The sequence below is a fragment of the Melozone crissalis genome, unplaced genomic scaffold, assembly GCF_028551555.1.
Source record: "Melozone crissalis strain CALT ecotype California unplaced genomic scaffold, PUWL_Pcris_2 ptg000016l_1, whole genome shotgun sequence".
NCBI classification, from domain to species: Eukaryota; Metazoa; Chordata; class Aves; order Passeriformes; family Passerellidae; genus Melozone; species Melozone crissalis.
The window spans coordinates 29,278,236-29,305,192 of NW_026535794.1; the positions used below are offsets into that span (position 1 = coordinate 29,278,236).

At 35.6% G+C, this 26,957-nt stretch overlaps 1 protein-coding gene across 8 annotated transcripts in view; it reads right to left on the bottom strand.

Annotated features, from left to right (window-relative positions):
* DGKB (diacylglycerol kinase beta) overlaps positions 1 to 26,957 on the bottom strand; it is a 378,030-nt gene that overhangs the window by 232,280 nt on the left and 118,793 nt on the right. For all 8 annotated transcript variants that reach the window (XM_054273525.1, XM_054273526.1, XM_054273527.1 and 5 more), the window contains 7 exons: positions 19,234 to 19,387; positions 17,941 to 17,976; positions 16,431 to 16,571; positions 12,125 to 12,174; positions 10,671 to 10,745; positions 10,056 to 10,175; positions 216 to 333 (listed from right to left, as the gene is read on the bottom strand). In XM_054273525.1, the coding sequence (XP_054129500.1) occupies positions 216 to 333; positions 10,056 to 10,175; positions 10,671 to 10,745; positions 12,125 to 12,174; positions 16,431 to 16,571; positions 17,941 to 17,976; positions 19,234 to 19,387 (694 nt within the window). The remainder of the gene's footprint in view (positions 1 to 215; positions 334 to 10,055; positions 10,176 to 10,670; positions 10,746 to 12,124; positions 12,175 to 16,430; positions 16,572 to 17,940; positions 17,977 to 19,233; positions 19,388 to 26,957) is intronic.

Below are 26,957 nucleotides of genomic sequence, written 5' to 3' on the forward strand. Positions count from 1 at the left end.
AAAACTCCCTCAAACAACATATTTTACAGCCAAATCTCTTGAAAAATTAAGAAAAGAACCATGGGCACTTGAGAAGAGGAGGGGGAGACACTACTGTGGTGGCAATGGTTTTGTAAGGGGAAGCTATTAGTTCTTTGTTACACAGCAACAGCAACATTTCTAGGAACAGACATGGAAGCAAAGGGACAAACGGACATGGAAATGCTCGTACTCACAAGAACAGCAGAGACCTTGCTTGCCCACTCCGATCAGCATGTTCAAACAAAGATTACAGTAGGCAGGCTTGTTGAAGTGTTTCAATCTCCATACATGCTGCCCATCATCTTTCACATTCTGCACAGGACATAAGAGAAACAGATTTCACTTAATAAAATAAACAGTGAAATATAATTGCCAATAAAAATTGGTGATTTACTCAAGAACATAAAAGACAAGCTGTTACTTCATTTAAGACTCGGCACCAGATCATAGCATAATTATTCTAAATACACAGGCAATGATATAATAAAAAAAAATTCTTCAGAAGCTCATGGATATCCATGTGTTTCAAAAACAACCCAGAAAAAATCTAAAAGGCTGCTGTCACCACTGCAACACAATGATATAAATGCAACTAGGCTGATATTAAATTACAACTACTATTAAATTTTTTCCCTAGAATAATCCTAAAAATAATGGTGCTGTAGGTCAGAAGATAAAACTCCCCAAAACAAATAATAGAAAGGATTTTCTAAAACCACACAAATATTCTTAATGACTGTCAGAATTAGTTACATATATCACATAAGTGAAACAGGAAAACCAACCACACCACATTGACTATTCCCAGCTTTAAATTAAGATAATCTATACTGCCAATTATCTATCAAAACCCATGTATTTAAGGGTAAGATTTACATCTTAGACCTCTTCTCCAAGAGTTTTACATTTAAGGTAATTTTTTTCAGTCAGCTGTTGCACTATACTCTAATCTTTCATGAATAAACTGATCAACTCACTGGCACTTACTACGTAGGGGCCCACTGTAATTTATGTGAATCTCTAAAATATTATCAAATCTTTCATTTTATGAAACTAAGCTTTCTGTTGGATGATTCTCCTCTTCCTTCTTCATGGAATCCTTCTGGGGCCTTTCTGTTTTTTGAAGGTTTAAAAAATAATGTGCAGTTGGTACAGACACTAAATTAATTCTCTAAACTCCTGGCTTCTTGGCAATACTGGCCATGAGGCTTTTTCCTTTCTAAAATCATCAGAGGTTTTGATTCTAAAAAAAACTAGATTAACCTAACATAATACCACTAGATTTTTTTAAAGAAACTCTAATTTCTCTTTTACCAAATATAACATCCAATGGAACACAGACAGTTAATGTCCATCAGCTGTTTCCTTGTGTAATGCTGAAACTGTATAGTCTTCTTGGTCATGTCATTGCCAAAAAGAAATTGCCATACAGCTAAAACAAGTCACACCAATCTCTGTTTCTCAGAAACCACGTCAGCAGCTGGTTCTTACCCAGTTTTTGATTTCTCACATCAAACTACTACTACTTGTCATCATGTATACACATGATTCCTGACTAGATTTTCACTAATATTATGGTTTTCACTGACGAGAATAGTCAATGTACATTGGTGAGCATAAATTTTAATAAAAATTTAGCTTTGTCCTAAATTAGCATAAACTGTCTAAGTTAAGTCCTTCAAGAATCCATATTTCTCAGTTCTAGAATTAGAAGCTGATACAAATCAAATACAATGAAGACTTCATCATCCTTATGGGCAAAAAAGAAAAATCCTGAATCAAAATCAGCACTCTAAGAAATTAAGAATGTTTGGCTCAAAGCTAGGTCTAAGCCAGAACATAACTGAAAATTTCCTACAAGTTACCTAGGAACAAAAAAAACCTGAAGTCCATTAAAATGTACCTTTTTTCTCTAGTATATCAGGATCAGAGCATAAGTAATAGCTGCCCCAATATTACCAGCAGGAGTTCAAATGCCATCTCTGACAACTGGGCAATGTCAGGGTCCCCTTTCCCTTTCTGCAGCAAAAGCACAGCAGATGCCTAATGTAGGATTCTCAGGCTGGCAAAGAGTGTGGAAGTTTTCCAATTTCCCCTGAAGAAGCAGAAATAGATTCTGCAGCTGTGAAGCACTAGAAGCCTGTCAAGCTCCTTCATGACTGGCAGCTGAAGAGGATGTATTCCATTAAACAGAGCTCTCTAACTTCTATTTTTCTTCTCATCTTACTATCATATTCCACACATTTTTGAATTATTGTTAAACTACAATATAGTATGTGAATTTCAAGCCTTCTGAAAGTAGGCAATTATTCATTAGACAGCAAAGACCATGTAAATCCTTCTGAGGAAAAAACAGCAGACAATGTACACTTCAATTTTAACACCACTCAGGTCATCAACACATAAATCATAAACCACAAGCACTTAAAATGTAAGCTGACCAGCCTTTCTTAGCAAAATGCTTGCTGTTTAGGAAAATTAACAGAAATTCAAACTTATGCATAAACTTCCCTCTCTTCCACATTAATTTTGTAGTACTTTTTCATTTTAATTTCATTTTTAAAGAATGACCATTATATGTGAATATGTCGCTTCTTATTTGAACAGAACATATGGTCTAACTTAGCTGGCATTTTCCTTATCAGAAAAACAAACAAGTCTTGATGTGGGTGTTCTGCCAATTAAAACACTTAGCTGTGTTACAGACTGCAACTGATGCAAATCCATTACATAAACACAATGCACTTTTGGAAAAGAGCAAATTAAATTTTTGCTCTTGTGCACTGCCAAAAATAAGCAATAAAGTCCTGCATATGATTATGTATGCACATAACTTTTTAAAACACTGCCAAGAGAAAAAAAAAGACATAATATGAAACAAAGCCACCTCAATGCAAGTCTTTAAGTATGAATAAAATCCACAATTCTGACACACCAGTGCATTTAGTGACATTAACTTGTTTTGCTTCCATATCCTGAGAAAGAGTTTAAAAACAGACATTAAGAAGATCACAAAGCAGGGCAGGTACAGTAAAAATCTCTTCCTCACTTGATTATACACATCACTGAAAATCAAGCCTCCATATGTCATACCCAGACTTTTAAACATAATGACAATAGTAACATTTATTTTGTTAACAATGGTTCTCTTAACTCATGGTCCTGACCCTGCTACCATGGATTTGATTGCCAAAGCTACCTGACCTTAAAAAGCAAGTCAACCATAAAAGAGCCAACCTTAGAACTAGTGGAAAATTTTATGCTATCAGACTTTAGCTAACATCCCTAACCTAGTTTAATATTAACTTATGCCAGCTTTTTAGATATTTGTGTAAAAGGTAAACAAAGAGATCTGCAAGATTCTAAGGCTTAAAAGAAGTAATGAAATACCTGATAAATTTTGATCCCAAGTAAACGTACCCTCTTAAAACAGCTACAGAGCGTCTAAAATACCAGAATATTCAGGTTTTTTCTATGAGAAGAGTTAGGAACAAGCATCCCAGTGAGAAGGATGTTATGGAGTAGCTGTTATTCTTTCACTGATTTGTTTCCATTTATTTTAAAAATATTTACTTGACTTGTTCAAGACAATTTTATTATTGATTTTTAGGTATTGTTCCATCAGTGGGAAGGTGAGAAGAGTTTCCATTAATCTCTGCAGTAAACACAGATTAAAACAAATGTCATTACATTCTATACTCCTTTGGTTGGCTCTTAGCAAACAATTGGTATCATGTTTTGCTTTGTTCAATTTGCTTTGGGAAGAAAGGATTTTAAGTCTGTTTTTGATCAAGTGGAGAGGGAGTAACCTGACTCAAGGGACACACTGTTTGGGATGCTCACTCCTAATTTCTGAGATACTGTGCATGTGCATGTGTTTGAGAAATCAAACTAAAAATCTTCTACAGCCCTCATCCCCACACTCATCCAGAAACAGAAAAGGGAGCACAGGAGGGATAATTAAATGGTTTTAAAAAGCTTCATAAATAGCCACAGTATAGAACTACCCTGTCCAAAATCTATAACCGTCTGCCATCTGCAAACTTAGATGCTGCAGAAATCAAGTTGTAAATAACGGTAAATCTGTATACCTGCTTGAAACACCATTTATTTTACACCTTATCCACAGAAGAGGTTAATTACTCCTTACTTTTCCCGGGCTTTTTTCAGCCTGGAGGGAAAACAAAAGGGAAGGCGGGGCTGTAGTAAGGAAGGGCATTTGCGAAGTTGCCGCAGGGCAGCGCGGCCAGGGCCGGGCCGAGCAGCGCCTCGGCTCCAGCCAGCGCGGCCTCCTCAGCGGCGACACCGCGGCCTCAGCGGGACATCGTGCCCTCATCAGTGGGGACACCGCGCCCTCAGTGGGCCCACCATGCCCTCCTCAGCGGGACACCGCGGCCTCATCAGCGGGCACACCGCGCCCTCAGCGGGACACCGTGCGCTCATCAACGGGACACCGTGGCTTCAGCGGCCACATCGTGCCCTTATCAGTGGGGCACGATAAGGGGCACGATAAGGGGCACCGCGCCCTCAGCGGGGACACCGCACCCTCTGCGGGGACACCGCGGCCTCTGCGGGCCCTGCCACCACAGCAGAGCGGCACAACAGCTCCTTCATCTCTCACGGGGACTCTGCTTCCAGCTGGGAACGCGCTGGCACAAAGGGAGCGAGCTACAGCTCAGGGGGCTCGAGTGCGCCGTCCGCCCGTATGGAAACAGCGCACGGTGCATCGGAACTTCGGCCATCCAGAAAACTCACACTTCACAAAAGACTTACAGAAATGTCACTCAGGACAAAGAAAGGCTTGACTGTCTTTCTTCCTCGCTGAACAAAAGAAATAGAAGTCTATGAAACTGCCCAGGTGTTGAGCAGTCATGTCAAGCTCCGGCCTGAAGGGATTAATCTCGGTGTAACAAACGTTTGCAGGTCTCTAGTTTGGTTCCATTTTAACATACAACTCAAGAAGCATGGCAACAAAAATGAAATATACACCATAAGAAGCACTATTCCCAAGTGTGGACTCCCACTGAAACATTCTATCCCACATTTAATCAAAAGAGTTTAAAATTTCTTTTTCATTATTTGAGTACAATTGCATAGTATTTGCTGTTTGAGGATCCAAAGGAAAATTTTAGGAGTATATCCTTATGATTTAATTGAAATATAGTCTCAATTCAACACAAATGTTTGTCCCACCAAAATTTACCTTGATTTAAAAGGTGAACTGGGTTGGAAGTCACAATTAGTGATTTAAACGAAAGGTATATTTGCTTTAATTCAAATTATTGCTGATTTTATGCAGCATTTGCAGATTTTAAACTTCTCTCTCATCTTAGGGCAGCTGTGTTCAGCAACTCTACAGTACCAGGTACAGTGCAACCGTGACATCTAGTGGCCAGTGGAGAGAGAATAAAATACTTCCCTAAAATACCGCATTTCTTTAAACACTAGCACTTCTGAACTTGCAGTTTCTACTTCCTTTTTATGCTACCTCTGACAGCAGTAATCATTTGTTACAGGAAAAGTGAGACCAAATATCTGGCATGCAATTACTCTAAAAGAGAAATCAAATGCTTCTGTCAAATCATGGTGGAATAATGTTGTACAACATCTACCAAAGAGCAGAGTACAATGCTTATGGCTGACAAAATCCATCATTAAGAAGCCTTTTGTGCACAGATTACAAAAGAAATTTTAAGTGATGCTAGGACAATGGATGAGCTAACTCTTTACCTTCTCTTACAATGTTAATCTATTTAAATTAATGCAGAAGCAAATAAAAATGTCAGAAACTTCAAAGGTTTCTACATTGGACAAGTAGAATAAATAGCCTAATGTTCACTAATTTGCAAAACAACTCTTCCCAGAAGAATCAGGAGTACTGCAGGGATGTCTCTGTCCAATTTGTGTGTGGGTGAGAGACTAACTATTGCCTTAAGATGTAAAAATAAATTTGGAAAGTTGATGAGGACTGTGAAAACTCCAGACTGAAGTGTAACACTCAGCAAAAAAATACCTCATATATTTATTACTAAAAATTAAACCACATAAATAAGAATTTCCTACATAGAGAACATTTTCTTTTTCTTCACGAAATTCTCGCTTTACATGAAAATTTACATTAATTGAAAAAACTAAAAATCAGAGTAAGAATTACTTTGTCTTACCAACAAAGATTTCAGTAGATGTCATACAAAATGCATGTAATGTGCTAATGGGAAAAATTACAAATATATTATACATGTATAATACATCCAAGAGCTTTTCTTCTGAAACAAATTGCCAAATAGTACGTGTATCTATCTCAGAACCCTTACAGAAAAAGAACCAATTAAGCTCTTATTTAAGTTCCTTATCTTGTATTCAAATTGCTCATTTAGAATATCAACTGCCTTCAAAAGCACCAAACAATCAAATACATCATTTCTATCCTGGAACACTCTCAGACACAGAATTCTGTATTTCTAAAGTCTACCTCCATAACAACTCCAAAATCAAATCTTAGGAGGAAACAGAACATAAAGTCCAGCAAACTAAAACAAACTGGATATTAAGGTTGATTTCCTAGGGAAATTAGACTTTTTAATGCTCTTTGTCCCATTATCTTCATCACTCTAAACTGCACCAGCAACTTTTAAATTAGTTTAGTAATCTCAAATAAATTTGAAGGGCACTAGAAATTTCATGAAAGTCTATGAAAATGTTGGGGAGGGGGGAAGCAGAGAGAGAGAGAAAGAGAGAGAAAGAGAAAGAGAAAGAGAGAGAGAGAGAGAGAGAGAAAGCAAAAGGGAAATGAGGCAATTTCCTTGTTAATTCTCTGACTTGGTAACAGGTGGCTGGTAAATGCTTGTAGTTACAGCCTAACACTCTTGTCTCTCTCTGAAGGGGATTGCTGATAAGGTCAGGGGGCAAAGGCCACAAACCTGTGACAGGTTAGGCTATCTCAACCCCACTGCTCATAAACACTGGCTTGTTTATTCTTTTATTTTAAAATCATATAGTTCCATACTTCACTTAAATGCTCCTTATTTTTAAATTATTCTGACTAGCATCTAATCATCTAATACAGCATGAAATAAAAACTGATTGAAAGACTTTAAATGTAATATAGAACTTTTAAATGATATCTGACCTTTGTATATATAGCTATTACAGGAAACTAAGGATTAATTACAAACAATGTAGCTGAATTCTGGAAGTACTATGAAAATCTGCAACTGAACTAAATTATCATAGCTTCACTGATATCAGCATATGAGACCAGCTGAAAATCTTCATACAAGCTCTATACAACAGTTAAGTACATTACAGTGTTGATGGACCCCAACCCAAAGCAAATTAAATATTCCACTCATATCATCACTTATTTAAATAAACTATAATGACAGTTCTTTGTCACTGTCATACTGGACAAGCTCTGAACTTGATGTCTTGGATTTAAAATTTTGTCATCGCGAGTTCAATATAGAAGGTGACAGAATAGTTTGGTTGCGGGTTCTTTGTGGTGTGGGTTTTGTTAGGGGTTTTTCGTGGTTTTGCTTTGGGGTTGGGGGGGACAGGTTTTTTTGTTGGTTTTTTTTCCCTCTGATTTACAACATATGAAGATTACTTGGACGTGTCTAAACAGCATAATCCAGTAGGTTATGCCCCTTATTTTCACATACTAATCAGTTTGAGGAAAACCTTAAGATTTTAGCACTTTTGAATTTTATTAGTGAGTCCAAAAGATTCTTATCTTATTTTTCATTACCATAACTAAGAGGAAGTAGATAGACACTCAGAAAGCAGAGTCCTGGGAAGCTAGGTTTGCAAAATCTAACAATGGCATGCAAAAAGAAATAAGAGCATTCCACTAATGGGATTGATGCAATGGAATGAAGAGCTTGGATAATACATTAGATGCTGCAAAACCATCAAAATCATGCTATCAGTTTACACTAAATAACAGACAGGCATTAGTATTGATTTCACTTTTCAATGTCCTAAAATACAATTTTATTCAACTATGAACAAATGGAAGTAGTGTATTTTTGCTGGTTTAATGAAAAATTTAAAAATTTTGCTTTTCTCTACATATAATGTGATGGTTTAATAAGCAGTTTTAAACATAAAAAGAAAAATAGGAGCCCTTTTAAAAGGCAGCATCTTGTCCTAGTGAATCATTAGAAAATTACTAGCAAATCAGCTCATATGTAGGCAATGGAGCTTACATAAACTATGCTTATTGATAATAAGACATTTTGCATGCTATTAGAGTATTTCTTCCACGACTGTACATTTCTGTCTTTTAAATGCATCAAATACTGGGAATACTCTTGATGACAGAAACACTGACCCATGCCAATAACAGACTGTAGAACTTTGATCACTATTTATGCATTCTTAGTATTTCCATAGTAAAGCTATGCACAGCACAATAAATATCTAAAAACTAGTAAAAATATTCAAAAGGATAAAATGCTTGAAAACACAGCTTCTTTCTAACAGCTTTTGCTTTAATATGAAAATAAACTCTACAGAATTATCTGCATTCATTTATGCCATAATTTAGGAGTTTCAAATTATGAAATGTAGAGACTGAAAAATACTCCCAGAATACCTATGCTACCTGTGATGAAAGAAAAATCTGTACTGAAAGTCACTATCAGTTATCTGCTATAATGCTTGTTTGAGAACATTTCCAGGCCTTTGTTTAGAGTAATTCTGTGGAAATAATAGAATTCAGCCTGATAAAAATCTGCTTTTTCATGACAGTAATTTAACATTTTTCTTACTCCATCTCACATACAGAATTAAGGAATTAGTACTACAGTGATCCAGACACATTGAAAGTTGTTTTCAATTCAGATATTTTACTTGTAATTTAATTAATTAGATTTTTCAAGACTAATAAATCTTTCATTCAATAAACTCATTTGTTACATATTCTCCTACACAAAGTATCAATCTGAGCATTCTTCATACAAATAAAATAGCATAGAGCAACTAGAGCAGTCTAGATTGCACTAAATGGGGAAAATAAATATTATTTATTATTTTCAATATGTGAAAATTACTTAAGAAAATAGATTAAAAAGAGATTAAAAGGCTTTCTTTCGAATAGCAGAAATGCAGTTGAAACCCCTGCTTCATTAGATGAGTTCAAAATTAGCTCAAGTATAGGACAGCAGGTGGCACTGACAACATGCCAACCTTGAAACAGCTGCATTGAACTGGTAGAAAATTGATCCTACTACATCTGTATTATCTTTAATGTGAGGTGTAAATGCAGAGAACATAAGCTCATCTTTCACAATACTCTATCCGTTGGTGTAAGTGTCCCCCTCGATATTGCTTCTTACTATACTTTACTAATGTAGGTACAGAGACAGAAGATCTTCATAGGGATGTATTATGACAGAAGAAGAGCCAGCAATAACTGCTGCAGAATAAATTCCATCTGCACACATGAACTAAAACTCTTTCCCATGAACTAAAACTCTTTCCCTTGAGAACAATTAACACAGGGAAAGTTTGCCCACAGTACTGGTAGAATCCACCTCACTGGAACTATCCAGGCTTGACAGGGCTCTGATTGAGACTCTGATTGAGTCTGTGGCACTGTCTTTAATTAGGGACTGGATCAGAAGATCCCCAAAAGTTCTTTCCAACCTGGATTGTTCTGTGACTCAGTAGTTAGGCCACACAACCCAGTACCATGCTGAGAAGCTTAGACACTACTCCAAGCCTGCTGTAGCATATACATGGGCAGTAAAACACACTTAGCAGAAAATACTGCAGCTTGGAATTAACATGTTGCTAGCAGGAAAAATTATTCAGCTTTTTATAACTTCCAGCTCCAGAGCCAGCTTAGTAGGTGGTGCTTTAAACTTGCCAGTGGTTCTGTGGTGTTGAAGACACTTTGTTCTTTGTATGTCATTCAGCCATAGCAAAGAGGAGTAAAGCAAAGTCATTCTTTATACAGGCCACAGAGAAACTAACCTGAAGGCCACAGTCAACATGCAAGCAGAAATTTGATACTACTATTTAATACCTACATTTTCTAACCCAAGAAGGACCAAGAGCGGGATTGTTGTCATTCCTCCTTGGATCCACTCTTCCAGGGAAACAGTGCCATCATGATCATAGTCAATTTCTTCCATCATTTCATGAAGAATCTACAATTTAATGAATAACCTCTTAAATTCTAATTTATTATTACTATATTCTAGTACAGGAACTTGCTAGGACATGTGCAGATCTCCAATTATCTCATATAAAAAATAAGAAAAATATTACTTGTATGGTAGCTGTAGTCAAATGAGCATGGACAGTTCAGAAAATAAAGTCCCATACTCACATTTACATTTTATTAACACCTAAATGCCCCAAACTAACTTGTGTCCTTTGTGCACTCACTCTTAAGAAATTTCAGAGACAACTTCCATAACATACCTGGTTTAATTATTACATTCATTGAACATTTCATAGATCAGATTTAAACAGCAAAATACCGGTAACAGTGCTAATTCACAAGGCTAATTCACAGTGGAAGACAGGCTTTTCTTATTTCACCATACTAACCCATGGAAAGCCACATGGATATGAAATATCACAAAATTATGATAGCTGTTTCTAGCAACATTAAAAAATTGTGGTAACTGGATACATACCGGGCTTAATTCAGTAATATCCCATTCAAGGTATTCTGCAACATGCATCATTTGAGCAATGATATTTTCCAGCTCCTAGAGATGAATGAAAATGCATGATACTTAATGCAAGTTAAAAAGAAAAGTTCTACTGCAAGAAACTAGTAAGTCAACCATATTGCATTCAGTGACACTATTTCATTAACATCCTTGATGAAATGCACTCTTCACTGGAAGCTGTATTCTCAAGTGAATTTTCTTACTAGCAAAACATTCTGCACAGACTACAAAGCATTCAGGGAGGCAAAATACAGCCCCCCACAACCAAAGTAATTGAAAGTAGTCAGAGATTCTCCCTTCCTAGTTATCTTTCAAGCACCTATGTTTTCACGATCCAATTCCCACCCTGCGAAAAGATCATGTAAAGATATTTAAATTCCATCACTCTAATCTGAGTGATGGAAAAAACACTAAAAAAACAATTAAAATTATTAAAATTATTTCTACATTAATTGTATAAATCACAAATTTCTAATAGAAATAAGGCATAAAGTGGATTCTGTAAACTACTACAGATTTATTTTCTTACCACTATAGTATTGCCTTGATCATATATCACTAGGGCTCTTCTATAATTATATATACACTTTTGCTTTGTAAACATGCTCAAATGCTTATCTAGGACCATTCCAAATTCTCATTTGTATCCAGGCATCTAACCCAACATGATATTGCCTAATATTATGGTGCCATATTTACTTTACATCCATATATAATTTTGCTTCCCTATTTCCCTACAACTTATGGGAATCACTTCTTCTTCCTTACCAATCCATGCTATGTTGTCTTCCTTCCAGAATATACAAAAGAACAGGGGGAAAAAACCCAAAGAAAAAAAAAAGAACATTGCTAATAAACATTTGTTTCTGTTAGGTATCAGAAAAAAATAGCTACATCTTTTAAAATTATTTCCATATCTCCAACTTTTCTTCAAACATTTGGCTGGCCTACTCCTCAAAACTTTGCACTTAAAATTGTTCCTCCATTCTTCATAATAACATGGAAGTTGTGAAATCTCTCCACATAAATCCACTGTATGCCTCTCACACTTCACCTTTTTAATGAAATCTTTAAAAATGGTACTTTTATACACACCTCCCAGAAGCATACCAGAATTACTGGAATCACATTAATGTGTCCCCTACAGTAGTATCACTAAAACTCAGAAGACTATAGAACAGAACTCCATGACAGCAGTGTCAGCAACTGAAAATTTATATGGTTGTAGAAGCAGCATTTCTCATTGGAAAAGAAAACTCGAGCATTAATTTTCAAAGGAATTAATTTTTATTGACTATATTTTATACTGCCTCTAATAATTCAGGATAAATATAAATTTGATTAGAATTAATGTAGTTTTGTATAGTTTTGCCATGCTGACATACTCTTACAATGCAGTACATAAAAAACATTACCGAACTATCCAGGTATCCATTCCCATCCGTATCATACAAGCGAAACATAACTGAAAAGAAAACAAAGAGAGAAGGAAGCTCAATTAGAAAACACAACAAGTACATCTCTTTTTCATAAAAAAAAACAACTCCAAACAAAACACAAAACAACTAAGCCTGAGTTTCAAAGAAAGGACAAATATTAATATTTTTGTTTAATGACCAGATTAGCTATAGATCCTCCAAACAAGCTGCATGTGAAAGGTTCACTCAGCAACTACCCTGCCACAGCGCCTCCAACGAGACATCCTAGCCAGAGGTGCACCTTTTCCACACCATCACCCTAACAGCTAATTTGGTGTGTGAATTTGATTTTGCTTCCCTATAGAGAGGATCTGTCCTCATGAGAACTACCAAAAGGCCCTTCTCTGTGATCTCACCAAACGTAGGGTAACACACAATTGGTCACAAATGTTGGTAAGCCTGCCTAAGGTACAATGCTACTCTCCCTTGGCTGCAGCTATCATTATTCAACAGTGGTTGCTTTAGAAACTATTTTCTGACCACCTAAATGAAACGCAGGATTAATATTTTAAATATCTAATCATCCAAATCCAACAATAAACATTCATCACAAACTGCTGGCATGACTTCTTCCAGGACCACACTTGCTTCATCAGCCTCAAAATGTACTCCCAACATTCTGGGGAACCACATAGACAAAAAGGTATATTTTGGCAATACCCAGAAAAAAATATATGCTTTCAAGATTGTATCATGACTTGATGCCAGCCAAAAGCAGGGGTACATGTACCATTACCAAGATATTTGGAACCAGCAAACCGTAAAGCTTTCAAAGGAATACTGATGGAAGACTAAAAAGAAGTCCAAAAGCCTACAAATACCCCACTCTTTGTCCCTACTTTCAGGACAGTTTGTCAGAGCTCTGAAATCCAAATACCCACCATGCTCTTCAAAAGCACCATTTTTTTTTACCCCTACACCTATTTTTTAGGGATGAAGAAGTCCGCCCATGTAGTGGTGGTTCCAGGACAATGTAATCTTTCATCAACAGCAAAACACAAGTCATCTGTTTCCAATCAGATGTCTCTGGAAATGTGACATACAACCTATTTAAGACTGAGGAATCCTACCACACTGGATCCACAGCAGATGCTGCTACAGTCCAGAAAATTGAACAAACAAAGCTTACCATAATTTTCAGGAAAAAAATACAATGAGAAGTAAGAAGAAAGTATTAGCAATTAGAGAGTAAAGTTCAGAAAGAATTTGATCATTTTTGGACTTACAGAAAAACTGTTAAATGTATAGGTTTGTTTCACTTATATCCTCCATCTTGGGAATGAGTGGATCATCTAACTGTGTGGAAAAAAGTTAAGCCCTATACCTCTCTACCACTTCAGCAATTTTTGCCACTACCTTGCACTCCTCTTCAGAGCTGTAATACAAGATTGATTATATTTACAGCAGAACACTATTTCATGCCACAAAGGCCCATGATTCATTAGTTACAGGTTAGGAAAACCTATAAAAATATCCTTCTTTCCCTAGAGTTACCACAGCAAAATTGTTTCAGTGTAAAACAAGTTAATGTCAAAAGCCACCAGAGATTGGTACTGCTCCTGCTAGTACACCTTCCACCAAAGCTTCTCAGAGCTTGACAGCTAATATTGTCTGGCAAAGGTACCATTAGGCATTCACAGTTTCCACGGGGATGAATCACTGAATCACTCAACAATAAAGATAAAATTATTTGGCTCTCCTTCCTTCCCCTCTGTGATTCTTAGACAGTAGTTGAGAGAATGTTTTACAGCAAGTTTTAGCACTCCTGTGACCTTTACCCACTCCAGAGCAGTAGTGCTTACAACCTTTTTTTCCTTTAAAATGAATCAGTAGTTCTAATCAGGTGTTTAAAACCAGCCATTAGTGTAATTATAACTGTTTCACCTTTGTCAAAATAAAGTCTTTCCAATTACATAGGCATAGGGTTGCAAAAAGGCTCAATCTGTGCTCTTGGCTAGATTCTGAAAACTATGCTACTGGTGGGGCATGCAATCTCTTTTCTATTCAGACACTGCTAAATATTCATGTTTTTGATTTACACATTCTAGGAGAAAAAAAGCCAAAACCAAACCAACAACAAAATGATAAAAACAACCAAGCAGAAGTTCTGATGCAAATTCCAGAGTCCAAGTCAATTTTTTCTATTTCTTTTCCCATCCCCTTACCTGATTAGAATGACTGTGCGCTCAATTTCTATTTCTAGATGGTAATTTAACCTTAAAACATAAGAAACATAAAAAACATTCCTCTCAGTGTATCTCTGTGAGGAATGCTTGGGATTTTCTTGTATTCAGGTCATACACAGATTATGAATAACAGATACGCTGAGCATGCCAAACAGGTGAGGTTCACACTATGCAGGACCTCTCTACACTCTTAATAGGTCAGAAAATCCATTTATCTTCTGGAATATTTATAAATCTCTGAAAATCTGTAGATCGTATAGATCCAAAGATGAAACTCTTAGTGCAGTTTATCCTCCAGCCCACATCAAATTTTAATTGAAAGCACCACTTTCATGTTCTGCATGTCCTGAATTAAATTTTCAAACACTCAGCTATGACTCATTTTTTCCAAATTTTGTTATCTGGAAAAAAAAAAAAGAAAAGAAAATTGCTTTTTTCCCTTCGTTGCTACAAACTTATAATTTACATTACAGCCATCGGACCTACTGCTTTCAAATCTGGAGAGAGAGTCAAATTATACCATTAATTTATAATGAGAATTCAACTGAAATCAAGGGAAAAGTTTGCATACAATGGTGCAGTATAACCTGAAATTTAGATACTAAAAAGTGAAAATACATATGTGTTTCAACTCTTTTGAAAAAGAGGAACTTTGTCAACTCTGTGACAAAGAGGAAAATAAACCCATTAAACAACTATGCCCAGAATTATATGTAGCAAATACAACTGACCTTGAATGCACAAAATATTTAAGTACCATACACATATTAGGTCTCTTGCTCTTAAATCACATATAGTAGTCTTTTGCCCATGCAGCTCCCTTTGCAGGAAGCTCATGGAAAATCCCCATACTGTAATTACCATTGCTCCTCTGTCTCTCCTCCTTTCCACTGTACCAGCTCCTGACACCAGGGGAGGCAAGTGATCTCTGCTTCATGCTGTGGTTTGTGCATCGAGCTCCTCAGAGCTCCAGTAAGGCTGGCATAACTTGACACTGTGCAGCAGTTATTACACCGTAAGTTAAATTCAGTCCTTGGATCTGGTTTTCTGTGTCTGTGTTCTGAATGTGCATTCACACTTACATTCTCATATTTTACTCATATGATACCAAAACAGTATAACCAAATTTGGGGGATTTGCTGTGACCTTGCAGTACAAAGCTGTCACTGTACACTAGCTACAGGTTAACAAAACATCAAGATACTTCAACAGCATGTAACCTTATACTGAATTTATTATTTTGGCATAAGCAGAATACTGTTTCCACATCCTAATATACCAAACATTTACTTTGCATATAAGAGCCTGATTCCACAGATCTTTCATGAACAGACCAGTTATGTATATTGAAGCATACTTCTTCTCAATAAGGACTATATGATTGGTCTGACTGTTTAGCCACATGAGAAACTGACTTCTAAAACTCCACAATAAGGAAACAAGTTTTCTTCTTTTCCCTCCAATTTATAGATCAAACTCACAGGGTTGTCTTTTAGATTTTTTAAACAAGTAGTAGTATTGCATTTTAATGACCCAGGCCCCTAATTAAAAAAAACCAAACAAACAAGCAAAACAACCAAACAAGAATTTTTAACTTCCCGTGTCAAACACTCCTTCCCAATAGTGATGCAGACTTGGATCATTCTTGGCTTTTCAGCATTCAATAACTTTATAGAGCCCACGGCCTTTATTAGCAACTATTCTTTGTTTGAATTAGGATGTTTAGTACCGGTTATTCACCTCACCTATAGATCTCTAAGTAAACATATAGTTTGTCTGTTTTTCTCAGATCTGATACTAAACAAGACATGACAGTATAGAGAGCATTACTCTAACTACAGAATGTACAATCCTTACTCCTCATTTTAGCAAATGCTAGATAGAACAAATTTCATTTAAAATCTCACCATTAGCAAGAATAAAAAATCATTTCTGCAATAAGGGTCACCTGGAACCATATTTTTATAATCCATCTGCTCAAAACTGGTTCTTAAATTCAGAAACAAAATATCTGATGGCTTACAGAAATAAATATTTAAAATTAAAAAAGAACGTACATTCTAGCTTGTCTTCAGGTCTTCCTCTTTCTAGCAGTGACAAATAGCAAACAATATCCTTCAGCTGGATCATATCTGGCAAATGTGAGTTGGCAGGAGTAGGAGGTCTGGATGTAGAGGTACCCTTGTTAAGTCTCAGACCTGGAAACAACCCATAGCCTTTGTTAGTCTGAACACACGATACAAGCAGAAAATGGAAACGGAAATTTTCCATGCATTCATTTTTGTTTTATCTGAATCCCAGGTTACTTCTTAATTTAAATATAAAGTTTTAAACAGTTCATGTTGATAATTTATTCATCAAAAGTAGAATTAAAATAAACTATCCAAAAAACCCCTCCCACCCAATTACGGGAATGGCATAAACTTTTTTTTTTTATTTGTGCTGATCTGATTTCATTTGACTACAAAACAATTTGGTGAATATTTTTGTTCTACCATACTAGATCCTAAGTATTAAAAACAATCCCTGCCCAAGTCTGCATCCACTTTCTTCTGCTTGTAAAAGCTTCATCTAATTTACAGATTAACAACAACTACACTATTGAAGATGTTTTAGTGTCAATGAAAACTCTACCAATACCCAAGTTATCCCAATTGTTATCCCAAAAACACAGCCAGATGTGTGTCAGTGCAGCACATACTTAAAACACAGAAGTCTCAGTGACAGACTACTGAGAAAATAAATTTAGAATTTAAATAATAGTCATAACAATTGCTCAGACATTTTGATTAATAACAATTCCAGTGTACCACTTGGAATTAAAGTTTCAAAATTGCCAAACTTTTTATTTCAGTACAACATTAGTATCTGCAGGACCAAAATGAGGGAAAATTGAAAGGACAGCAGAACACAGAGAAAGGAGTAAGAAAACTTTCTTTACAAGGTTGCTACATTTCTCACTGACTGAGAGTTGTCCCCTCTCTCCCTAAATTTAGCTTAAAAATCTTCATTGCAATCCAGATACATCTTCAAAAGCCTACATTTTAAAAGGTATGCCTGCATGTTATGAGATACACATGTTAAAACAATAAAATAAGGTAAAAAAGAGCAAATTGGTGTGCAACAACGTATTTTGGAATTAATTTCATTTTCATGGTTTCAGCAAACAATAAACACTAAAAGTAAATATTAAAGGAACAAAAATATTTAATAAGTCAATGTTTTTTGTTTGATGAGTTTTCGTATCAGTTAAATGTCATTAAAATTAAGACATTGCAATATTTTATTCAGTTAAATGTTAGCTTTAATCACACAACTTACAGAAATAGTTTATATTGCGGTCTTACGCAAATCATACTCACAGAATAAAAAGGATTATAAAACCTGGGATAACTCTTCTCAAAAATAAATAGTGCTGAAATCCAAATGAAAATAAATACAAATTTTAAGGTACCTTTTAACCTATCAGCTGCAAGATACAGGTTAAATTATTACTTCTTAATCAGAAGTGGGAAGGGCTGGCTGTAATGCACTGACTTACAGATGAGTCCCAGTCCTGCTGCTTACCTGGCATCTGTTTCCATCTCTCTTCAGACGCCTTAACTGAAAATACAGTTTATAAACAGACATGAGTAGACCAAAAGAGACTAAGTGTAAAACAAGCACATACCTGACGGACTGATGAACCCTGCTACTCTCCTTGTAATTTCTCTAGCTCTCACTTACCCCTCCATTTCAGACAAAGTTATTTTCCAGTACAGTCAAGCTTTTTTCTTCACTATTGGCAACATTTAAAAATTAATAGGTACCCAAAACCAAGTGTTTCCATAGTTTCCATTTGCGCATCAAAATGTACCAATGCACAGGTTTTTTCCCCTTAAAATTTACAAATTATCAGGATCTAACATTTCATTTAACCATGAAATTGAATTACAACATAAACCCAGTCAGTATATTTACAAGCTCAAACAATTCTTGCACAAGGTGAACTGGACTGCCTCTCTGAATATGTTTTGGATGTAACAATTTATCAAACGGTCCTTCTGGCATTATGCTAAAAACATGGAAGCTTCCTAAACTGGTATTACATTATATTATCTCTACAGTACTTAGTAACAGAAAAAAATTAAAAACTCTTGACAAACTTGGAGGAGAAAAATATTTTAGGAGGCAACATCACAGTAAGAAACTTAACATACAGTTGAAACAACAGTTACAGCACTATCCTTAATAATGATGTTATAATAATTATCATTATTATAATTTTACCACACATAGGAATAAAATATGTCAAAGAGAACTACAGTGAAAGTGAAGAAAGCTGAGTACAGCCTATACAGGGCAGAATTTAGCTGTGCCCTCTGAAATCAAAATCACTTTTAGTGATATACTAACACTTACCCAACATTTAACATATTGGCAGCTGCTAAGAATGCAGGATTAATAACAACAGAATCACACCTAGACAGTTAAGAACAACAGCAGCAACTGGCACAGAGATGGCTGAGCACCAGCAGGAGCCTCCTGCATGAAGCTTGAAGATTTTTAAGTGATTGTACATGAGAGTAGGCAACAAGAACATGTAACCATAGCAATTTGATTAGCATGAACATGACAAAAAATGTCCACTTGGTGTCTCAGCTGCATCATTATTGTGAGTTAAAAAGATGAAAGCATTTAATTTCCATTCCTTTTCACAGTATTTCCTATTATGGTTGAGTTAGTTTTTCTAATTTCACAAATACCAGAAACAAAATCTCTCAACATGTAGTTAAGAATTCCACATATTTACAGCTATTACAAGTAAAACAGCAGGGTGAGGGAACCTTTAGCTCTTTAAGTACTGATTTTATTACTTACCCCCAGAAAGGTGCTGTGGTTTGTTTTTAATTAATGGGCTGCAGTGAGAGATTTTGTTCCTAAATGATGTAAAAAGGTGTTCAATGAAATCATCTGGTAACTCTGCCTCCAGAAAAGTCTTCATGAACAGCTTGAACCCCTCTAAATCAATTGTCTGCAGTGAAGGGGAAGTAAAAGAGAAAAAAAATATTTTGTAAAAAAAAAAAATCACACGAATTCATCAAATAATATTCTGTTTACAAAAGCTTTGGACTGTTTTTGAATATACTGATTTCTGAAGATCAGACTGGTATACCTATTCTTGAAAATGATTATTGAATTAAGTGTTACTTTGAAAATTCACAGCATTGCTATAATACCTCAGAGCACTGTGCAAAACAGCCCAGAGCAAATTCAGAGCACTTCTATCGGGACCCTGAAATCAAGTTCCATGCTCTCAAATGTCTTGATTAGCATCAAGGCGCCTACAGAGCTCCTAGGGATGTACTTAGCATGTCTTTAGCTTTTCCTATAATTAGGCAGACAAAAAGCAGGGGATTTGTTGATGCCTAATTCAGGGAATTGAAGGCCTTCTGTCTTTTCCTATGTGGCAACATGCTTTGCTGGTGTTTGTCAGAGATACTAATCACCCTGTCTCAAACAGGTTCAAATGAGAGTGCTCAGACACGCAGTATTACTTAGAGGGGAAAAAACAAAAGTTGCCGATCCAGAACATTTGTCATTTAGCTTAATTTGGTTTTGCTTTTGCCAGCAAGGTAAGAGCTAATTAATAAAACTCGCATGATGATTTTTTTTCTGTTAAAACAGCATTGTCTGTTTTAAGCAATAAAGTGAGTCATAGATTTTCTCAAGTTGGAAGGAATACATAACAAGCATTGAGTTCAAGTCCCTGCTCCTCACAGGACTACCTGAAACTAAACCATATGACTAAGAGCATCATCCAGATGCTCCTTGACCTCTGATGGGCTTGGTGCCATGACAAAAACATGCTCTGGAAAGCGTCTTCCACTGACCAACCAGCCTCCCAGTGAAGAGCCATTCCCTGATGCCTGATCTGAACTTCCTCTGATGCAACTTCCTTCTATTTTTTCATGTCCTGTTGCTGGTCACCTCCCCCTCAAGGAAGGTGTAGGCTGCAATGGGATCACAGCAATGCAAAGTATTATGATCCCATTCTATTCTGCTAATAGAGAATGAAGATAAAGGTATCCTGAAACATATTGACAAAACTGCGTATTTAGCATTACTTTGGTGATTGTAAAACTTATCAATTATTAATCTGATAAAACATAGTGTTACTTTATAGATCAAACAGAACAGCAACTTGTAATTGTTAAATAATTAAGGGATAAATCCACATGATAGCACAAAACTGACTTTGAGAAATTTCCCTATTCTTCAGGAATACTCCATATCTCCATAAAAAAGTCTAGTGCAACTCCTTTAGTTCATGACAGTGAACATGGAAGGAGGGAAAAGACTACCAAGAATCAGCTTGAAACCATGCCAGAAAAAAGAAAATAGAAACTGAACTTTCAAAGGACTCCCTGAATTTGGAATCTGAGTCACAGTATAAATAACTTTAGCTATTATTTTCATATAATTTTAAGACTTAGGAAACTTCTCTTTCCCCGATTTCTTTGACTTTTACATTTTAATGTATTTAGGAGATATTTAAAATTTATTTGCATGCTAAATAAGGTGTTTCCCATTAAGAGCAAGACCTAACTACCAAAGGGTAATGTTTTAATGTGCATGAGGATCCTTATGAAGAATCGACACCACAAATTGCAAAATCTGACTCCTCTTGTGCAAGTCATAATTGCAAGGAATTCAAGATTGGCGAGAGGGAATCTCTGCTGAGCTTCTAATACAGAACACCTCATTTGAGAAAAAAGCAGTGGAACCAATAAAACTCTCACCTCCTGAAGATAAATATAGCAGAGACTGAAAAAAATTTTCACAATGCTCAAGATGGGTGTAAAACAGAAATAATCACCTTGGACATGGACTCATTATCTTTATCTCATCAGACAGTTTCAGCCACACTCTTACCTTGGCAAATCATACACTGTGGCATTCATGCTACAAACTTTACAGTTTTTCTCTCTAATAAAGGCACTGACATTTAATTCTGTTTATAAACTGTTTATAAACCATGAATCACAATAACAAAGGGATTTGTATCAGCATCCAAGTAAATCAGTAATTAGTTACACTAATATACACTATGTGAATGTATTTTTTATCTGCAAGCATAACAAATACATTAATCACTAAATCAACTGACTTTAACAATGTGAAATTGCTTTGTTAAATTGTGCATTAATGAAATGTGTCTTAGCTATCTCACTGAATCATATACACAAAAAAACAGCTAAGTGAAAATAGAAAGTAAACCAAAATTATAATCCCATTTAAATTAAGGCTGATGGATGGCCATGTAAATATCTTTACACTACACTAATTTTTTCTTTATTTACCTTGTCTGTGGATTTTATGCATATTGCAAAAAAAAAAAAAAAAATTCCCTGAGTTTAGAGCCACCTTAGATTTTTTAACTGCTCCATGAGTGGCATTGGTTCTCCAAGCTGCCAGCAGTAACTAAATCCCTAATGCTATGGGGTTTTGTTGTTTGTTTGTTTGTTTTTTACTTAATGGGTTCAGAATTATACCAGTGTAGAGAACTTGAAAAATAAGCAACTTTGAAATTATGTACTTCCTTCTTCCTGAAGGCCCTTCCTCAAAGGTGTACAAACTTTTCAGTATTGTGTAAAGATTGTCTGACTATCATTGAAGCCAATATCCTCCAACACATGTTCCAAACTGCTAGAAAAGGTAAGAGATCCTAATGTAACACATGACTCAACTACCATGTCCATATATTACATTTGACATCCTGAGTTCCAGCAACCAGGGTGGCTCTGCAAAGGACCAAAGACAGAGTGTGGTTGTTCTAAAGGTTGTTTTACAGCCAGGTTTCTTCAGCTGACAGTGCTTTATCCTCTGTTCTAACACGCTCTGTGACCTGTATTCCCCCAGGAGAGCAGCAATATTCACATAACCAAAGTTTGGATGCTGTATATCCAAAAGTTTTCAAATTACAATGGAAGTTCATCAGGAGCTGGAAAATTACTTGAACACACATCAGAAATGTTTAGAACAGCCAAAAATGCAGGTGCAAAATCACATGCTGTATGTAAAGAATGTATAAAACCAATCCTGCCTAAGGGAGGTCTCTGTGTAGGGCCCTGTGATTAGGTTCTTGCCTAAACCCTCAAAATCTGGGATTATAATTATAAATATAATTATATATATATTATACTGCATTGCTGAAAAACATTCTAGAAGACCTAACATAATTGGTGTAGATTATCATGTTAGAAATGAGCTCTAAAATGGTACAGTAATTTCTGGATATTTATTTTTGCAAATGTATATAAAGCAAATAAGAGAACTAAGCTAGTGTACAGCAGACCTAGGAGTAGTTTGTATCATCCATCAAGCCATTTCTCTATTCTGAAATATTATAGCCATTTCTCTATTCTGCAATTGTAGACTATTTTTCTTTTTCCTCATGGAACTTTACCCTTCTGAAATAGGGAGATGCTGCAGCCCTCCCTTTAATTACCAGCACTTCCCCCCACCCCAGCCACTTTTCAAATGTATTGCACAATGTTTTGGTAAGCAAAAAGACAAAAAAAAGAAGGAAAGCAGAGAACAATAATCTTCCACCTTAACATGTGCCATGCTTCATCTTACTTTTAAATTTCACTGTCATTATCAGAATTTCTCAGATGAAAAGTTCAGAGAATTTTAGTATGGTTTGAAAATTATTTATGCTAATGAATTCACAAAAATTAATTAAAAAGTTCAGATCAATAACAGAATAACATATAAACCATAATGGTGGATGTGGTTTTCTTAAGCATGCAGGATAATTGCTTAATTTTCAACAGTTGCTTGCATTCCAGAAGTTACAGCTGAATTTAAATTAATTTGAGAAAGAGGGATTTAGCATTTTCCATGATGTTTCAAAAGTGAGGGGATGAGAGGATGTACCAAACTGACAACAATTAGCATTGCAACATTAATTAATTAATTAATTGATTCCACTGCACAAGAGACTATCAGGGCGTAGGAAGATTATGATCACAAGTTTAGTGATTTCAGGAAAATTTTCAACATAACAGAGATAAAATAGGACACAGTTGAATCAGAAAAACATGAAAGAACTTTCAAATAATTTGGCCTAAATCTTCTGAGGGAGTCTAAAAGAAAAAAATCTGTGCACTTTTAGCTTTGACTCTAATAAAATCCTTGCCTGTAGGTCACAGAAAAATAAAGGGGTTTATACTAATCATTTAAAACCGAATTTCTATTTTTATATATCAAATTTATTCTCCAAGTTTATTGGAGGTCCTTTTCTTTCACAAAAAGAAACTTCACAAAATAAGAATTCTGTATTACTGGGTAATAAAATTTCATTTGGTAATGAAAAATTTTGGTATAACTCCAGAGAAGTGCACATTAAAAACCACCATATTTTTAGCTAATTTAAGCAATAAAATTCATATAAAATTTATTTTATTATGTTTTTAGAAGTAGTTAGTTCCTACTCATAGATTTTATCAATATTTTCAAACATCTGAATATAAGGAAAAAACCCAAAAAATTATATATTCATCTTGGAGAAAAGAAAAGGAGAAGGAATGTAAGACATGAGCAACACTGCATAAATTTAAGTTTCATAATTATTTTTAGCAAATAAAATGTGTAAACCATTAAACAATTTTCTTCTTTTCTGAATGCAAACATGGAACTGGACTCACTATGACCCAATGCATAGAGAAATTCAAAATGTGCATCTTTTCCTACCCCATAAATTGCTGGTGAAAATCAGTAACATTTCATTAACCAGCCACAAAATTTCAAAATTAATCCTAGCCCTAAACTTCCAAAAAGCATTTAATCCATAAGTATTGCATTTTGTTTGTTTGTTTGTTTTTTCTAAGCTCCTTCCAATTATATAAAGAAGAAATGGACCAAAGTTTATAATGAGGTCTAAGTCACTGACTGGCCACAGGAAAGAAGGTTCTCACTAGATATGTTCACAGAAAAATAAAATCATCCTCAAAAAACCAAAATATATGCTATGCCCCAAGTACAACTGAGACCATCACTTCCTTCTGAAAGCAGAGAGAAACTGACAGATTTTTTCCTCTTGTAGGGAAAAAAAATAATCTCCTGGTAAAGACAACTTGCCAGTGGGAATCAGCTTGGCCGATTTCCCATTTGCCTGAGGAAACTCAAACCTGTGTCTCAAAAGAGCATCCAAATATCAAAAAAGAGCTGAACAAACACTGAAGGCAAAAATAAGGTTTCTGTACATCTACAAAATTATTAAATATTTATTTGTAAAAATGTGACCGAACAAATTACTGATAAACTCCTATAAATGAGGTGATCCAAACAGGTACCCACAGAGATGTATCAAAAAAGAAGCCAAAATGTTTCAGCTGTTAAGGCAGTACTTCTGGACACATGGAAAAATTTAAGATGTTTACTTAGATTTTACAGAAAATAGATTATACAAGATTTAATTTATTTTCTTTTTTAAATTGCCATACCAGAGTTGGATTCTGTCTTTACTCAGAGACGAAATAATCCATTCAAGATCTACACCTATGCTAGAAGAAACAGAACAAATATATGTATTGCATATACATAAATAAATATTCATCCATACACATCATCACATACTAATGCTAAATGAAGCAGCAAACAGCAATTACAGATTGCTCAGTGAGGTACCTCAGTGCCTCTGGGACTGTAACATGTAATCTCACATCATGCATGTATTTTACAATTAAATTTTTGGATGTATGCATTAGTCCAAAACATCTAACAGTTGTGGGGTTTTTAATGTAAATTCCATGAAAAGATTACCCACAAAAAATTCCATCAGTGCAAAAAACTCACTATTACTTTCTTATGATTAAAAACAGAAGAAGCAGTTTTCATGACAGTGAAACAAAGCCAATTAATCTGTCTTTATTTCCACATATTGTGAGAACATTCCTGCCTTGATGTCTGACTAAGCAAATAGAGAAAGATTTGCCCAGACCTGGAGTTTCAACTGAATTTTCCTTGGTAAAGAACCCATACCAAACCAGTGTGTTTTGGTGGAAATTTTTCTGAAGATTAAGGCTTATGGCATCCTTCACTGTAGAAGGAAGATACAAATAATCAGGATTTGCTCTGCCAACTCCAATTACTTTGGAGGAAATTCCTTCATTCAAATAGCCCTTTGAGATCAGGACGAAACAGAAATTATTAGAAGAATTAGAAATTATTAGAAGAATTACCCTCACAATACTATTCTTAGAATAATATAATACAATGAAAGTTTATCATTGAATTCTGTCATGCTTTATACATTTTTTAAAATAGGAATAAATGAAGTTAAAGAAACACTAGCTATATGGGTAAAAAGTGGCAACTGTAAAAGGTAATACCATATAGCACCTATTTTTCTTAAAATAGAAGTCTGGAAAGAGAGAGACAATGCCATTTGTGTATCTAAGGAGGTGAGTATCTAAGGAGGTGACATCTGGGCCAAGCAAGCAGAGGTGGAAATTATCAGTCTTTCTCCCAAACTTGTTTACAACCCTACCTCCATTGCAGCTTGGCTATCATGGAGGCCTCACTGGGTAACTGTGTATGAGGTAGGGAAAAGGCTGGAAATGAGTTGCAGACCCCAGATTTGGAATCAGAAATTTCAGCCATATCTGTAGGCAACCTACTTGGAGCAGCTGCCTGACACTCTTAAGGAAAATGATGATGGAGAAGACAAAAGGAGGGTTTTTGAGTTATAAAGAATAATATAAAGAATAATCTGCATTCAGTGGAAGAACTGAGGTAAGATCTAAAAGTACATCCTCAGAACTCTGTAGTTCCTTCTACCCCAGCAGATAAAAGCTCCTGGCAAACTCTTTAACAGCTCACCAAACATTCTGGTATATTCACCTGTTTTTCTATAAAAATACATTAAAAAAATCAATTATGTAGAAAATTCTTTAGGCCTTCCCTTTTGTTGTCCTTGTGTATCTCAGAAAAACTCTCCTATGAAGACAGGCTGAGAGACTTGGGGTTGTTCAGGAGAACAGAAGGGTCTGGGGAGACCTCATAGCCCCTTTCAACCTCCCTAAAGGGGGCTGATAAGAAAGCTGTTGAGGGACTTTTTACAAGGGCAGGTAGAGACAGGACAAGGTGCAAGGACTTTAAACTGAACAAGGGCAGATTTAGGATAGGTATTAGGAAGTTATTCCTAGTGAGGATGGTGAACTGAAACAGGATGCCCACAGAAGCTGTGGATGCCCCATCCCTGGCAGTTTTCAAGGGCTCTGAGCAGCCTGGTCCAGTAGAAGGTGTCCGTGCCCATGGCAGAGGTCTTGAAACTAGATGATCTTCCTGCCCAAACTATTAGCTGATACTGTTTTTCCCTAAAGCTGAACACTAGTTTATCTTTTTTAAGATACCACACAAAATCACATGAAAGAACATCAAGCACACATATAAAGACAAATTTGAACAAATGGCAATCATTGAACTAGAAAAAAGATTACTAAAGAATCTTCATTTTAAAGAAGTGGAAGTCACAAAGAAACTAAAGACCTGGCAACTGATTAAATACAGTTTTCAAGATAATCTACATATTTCAA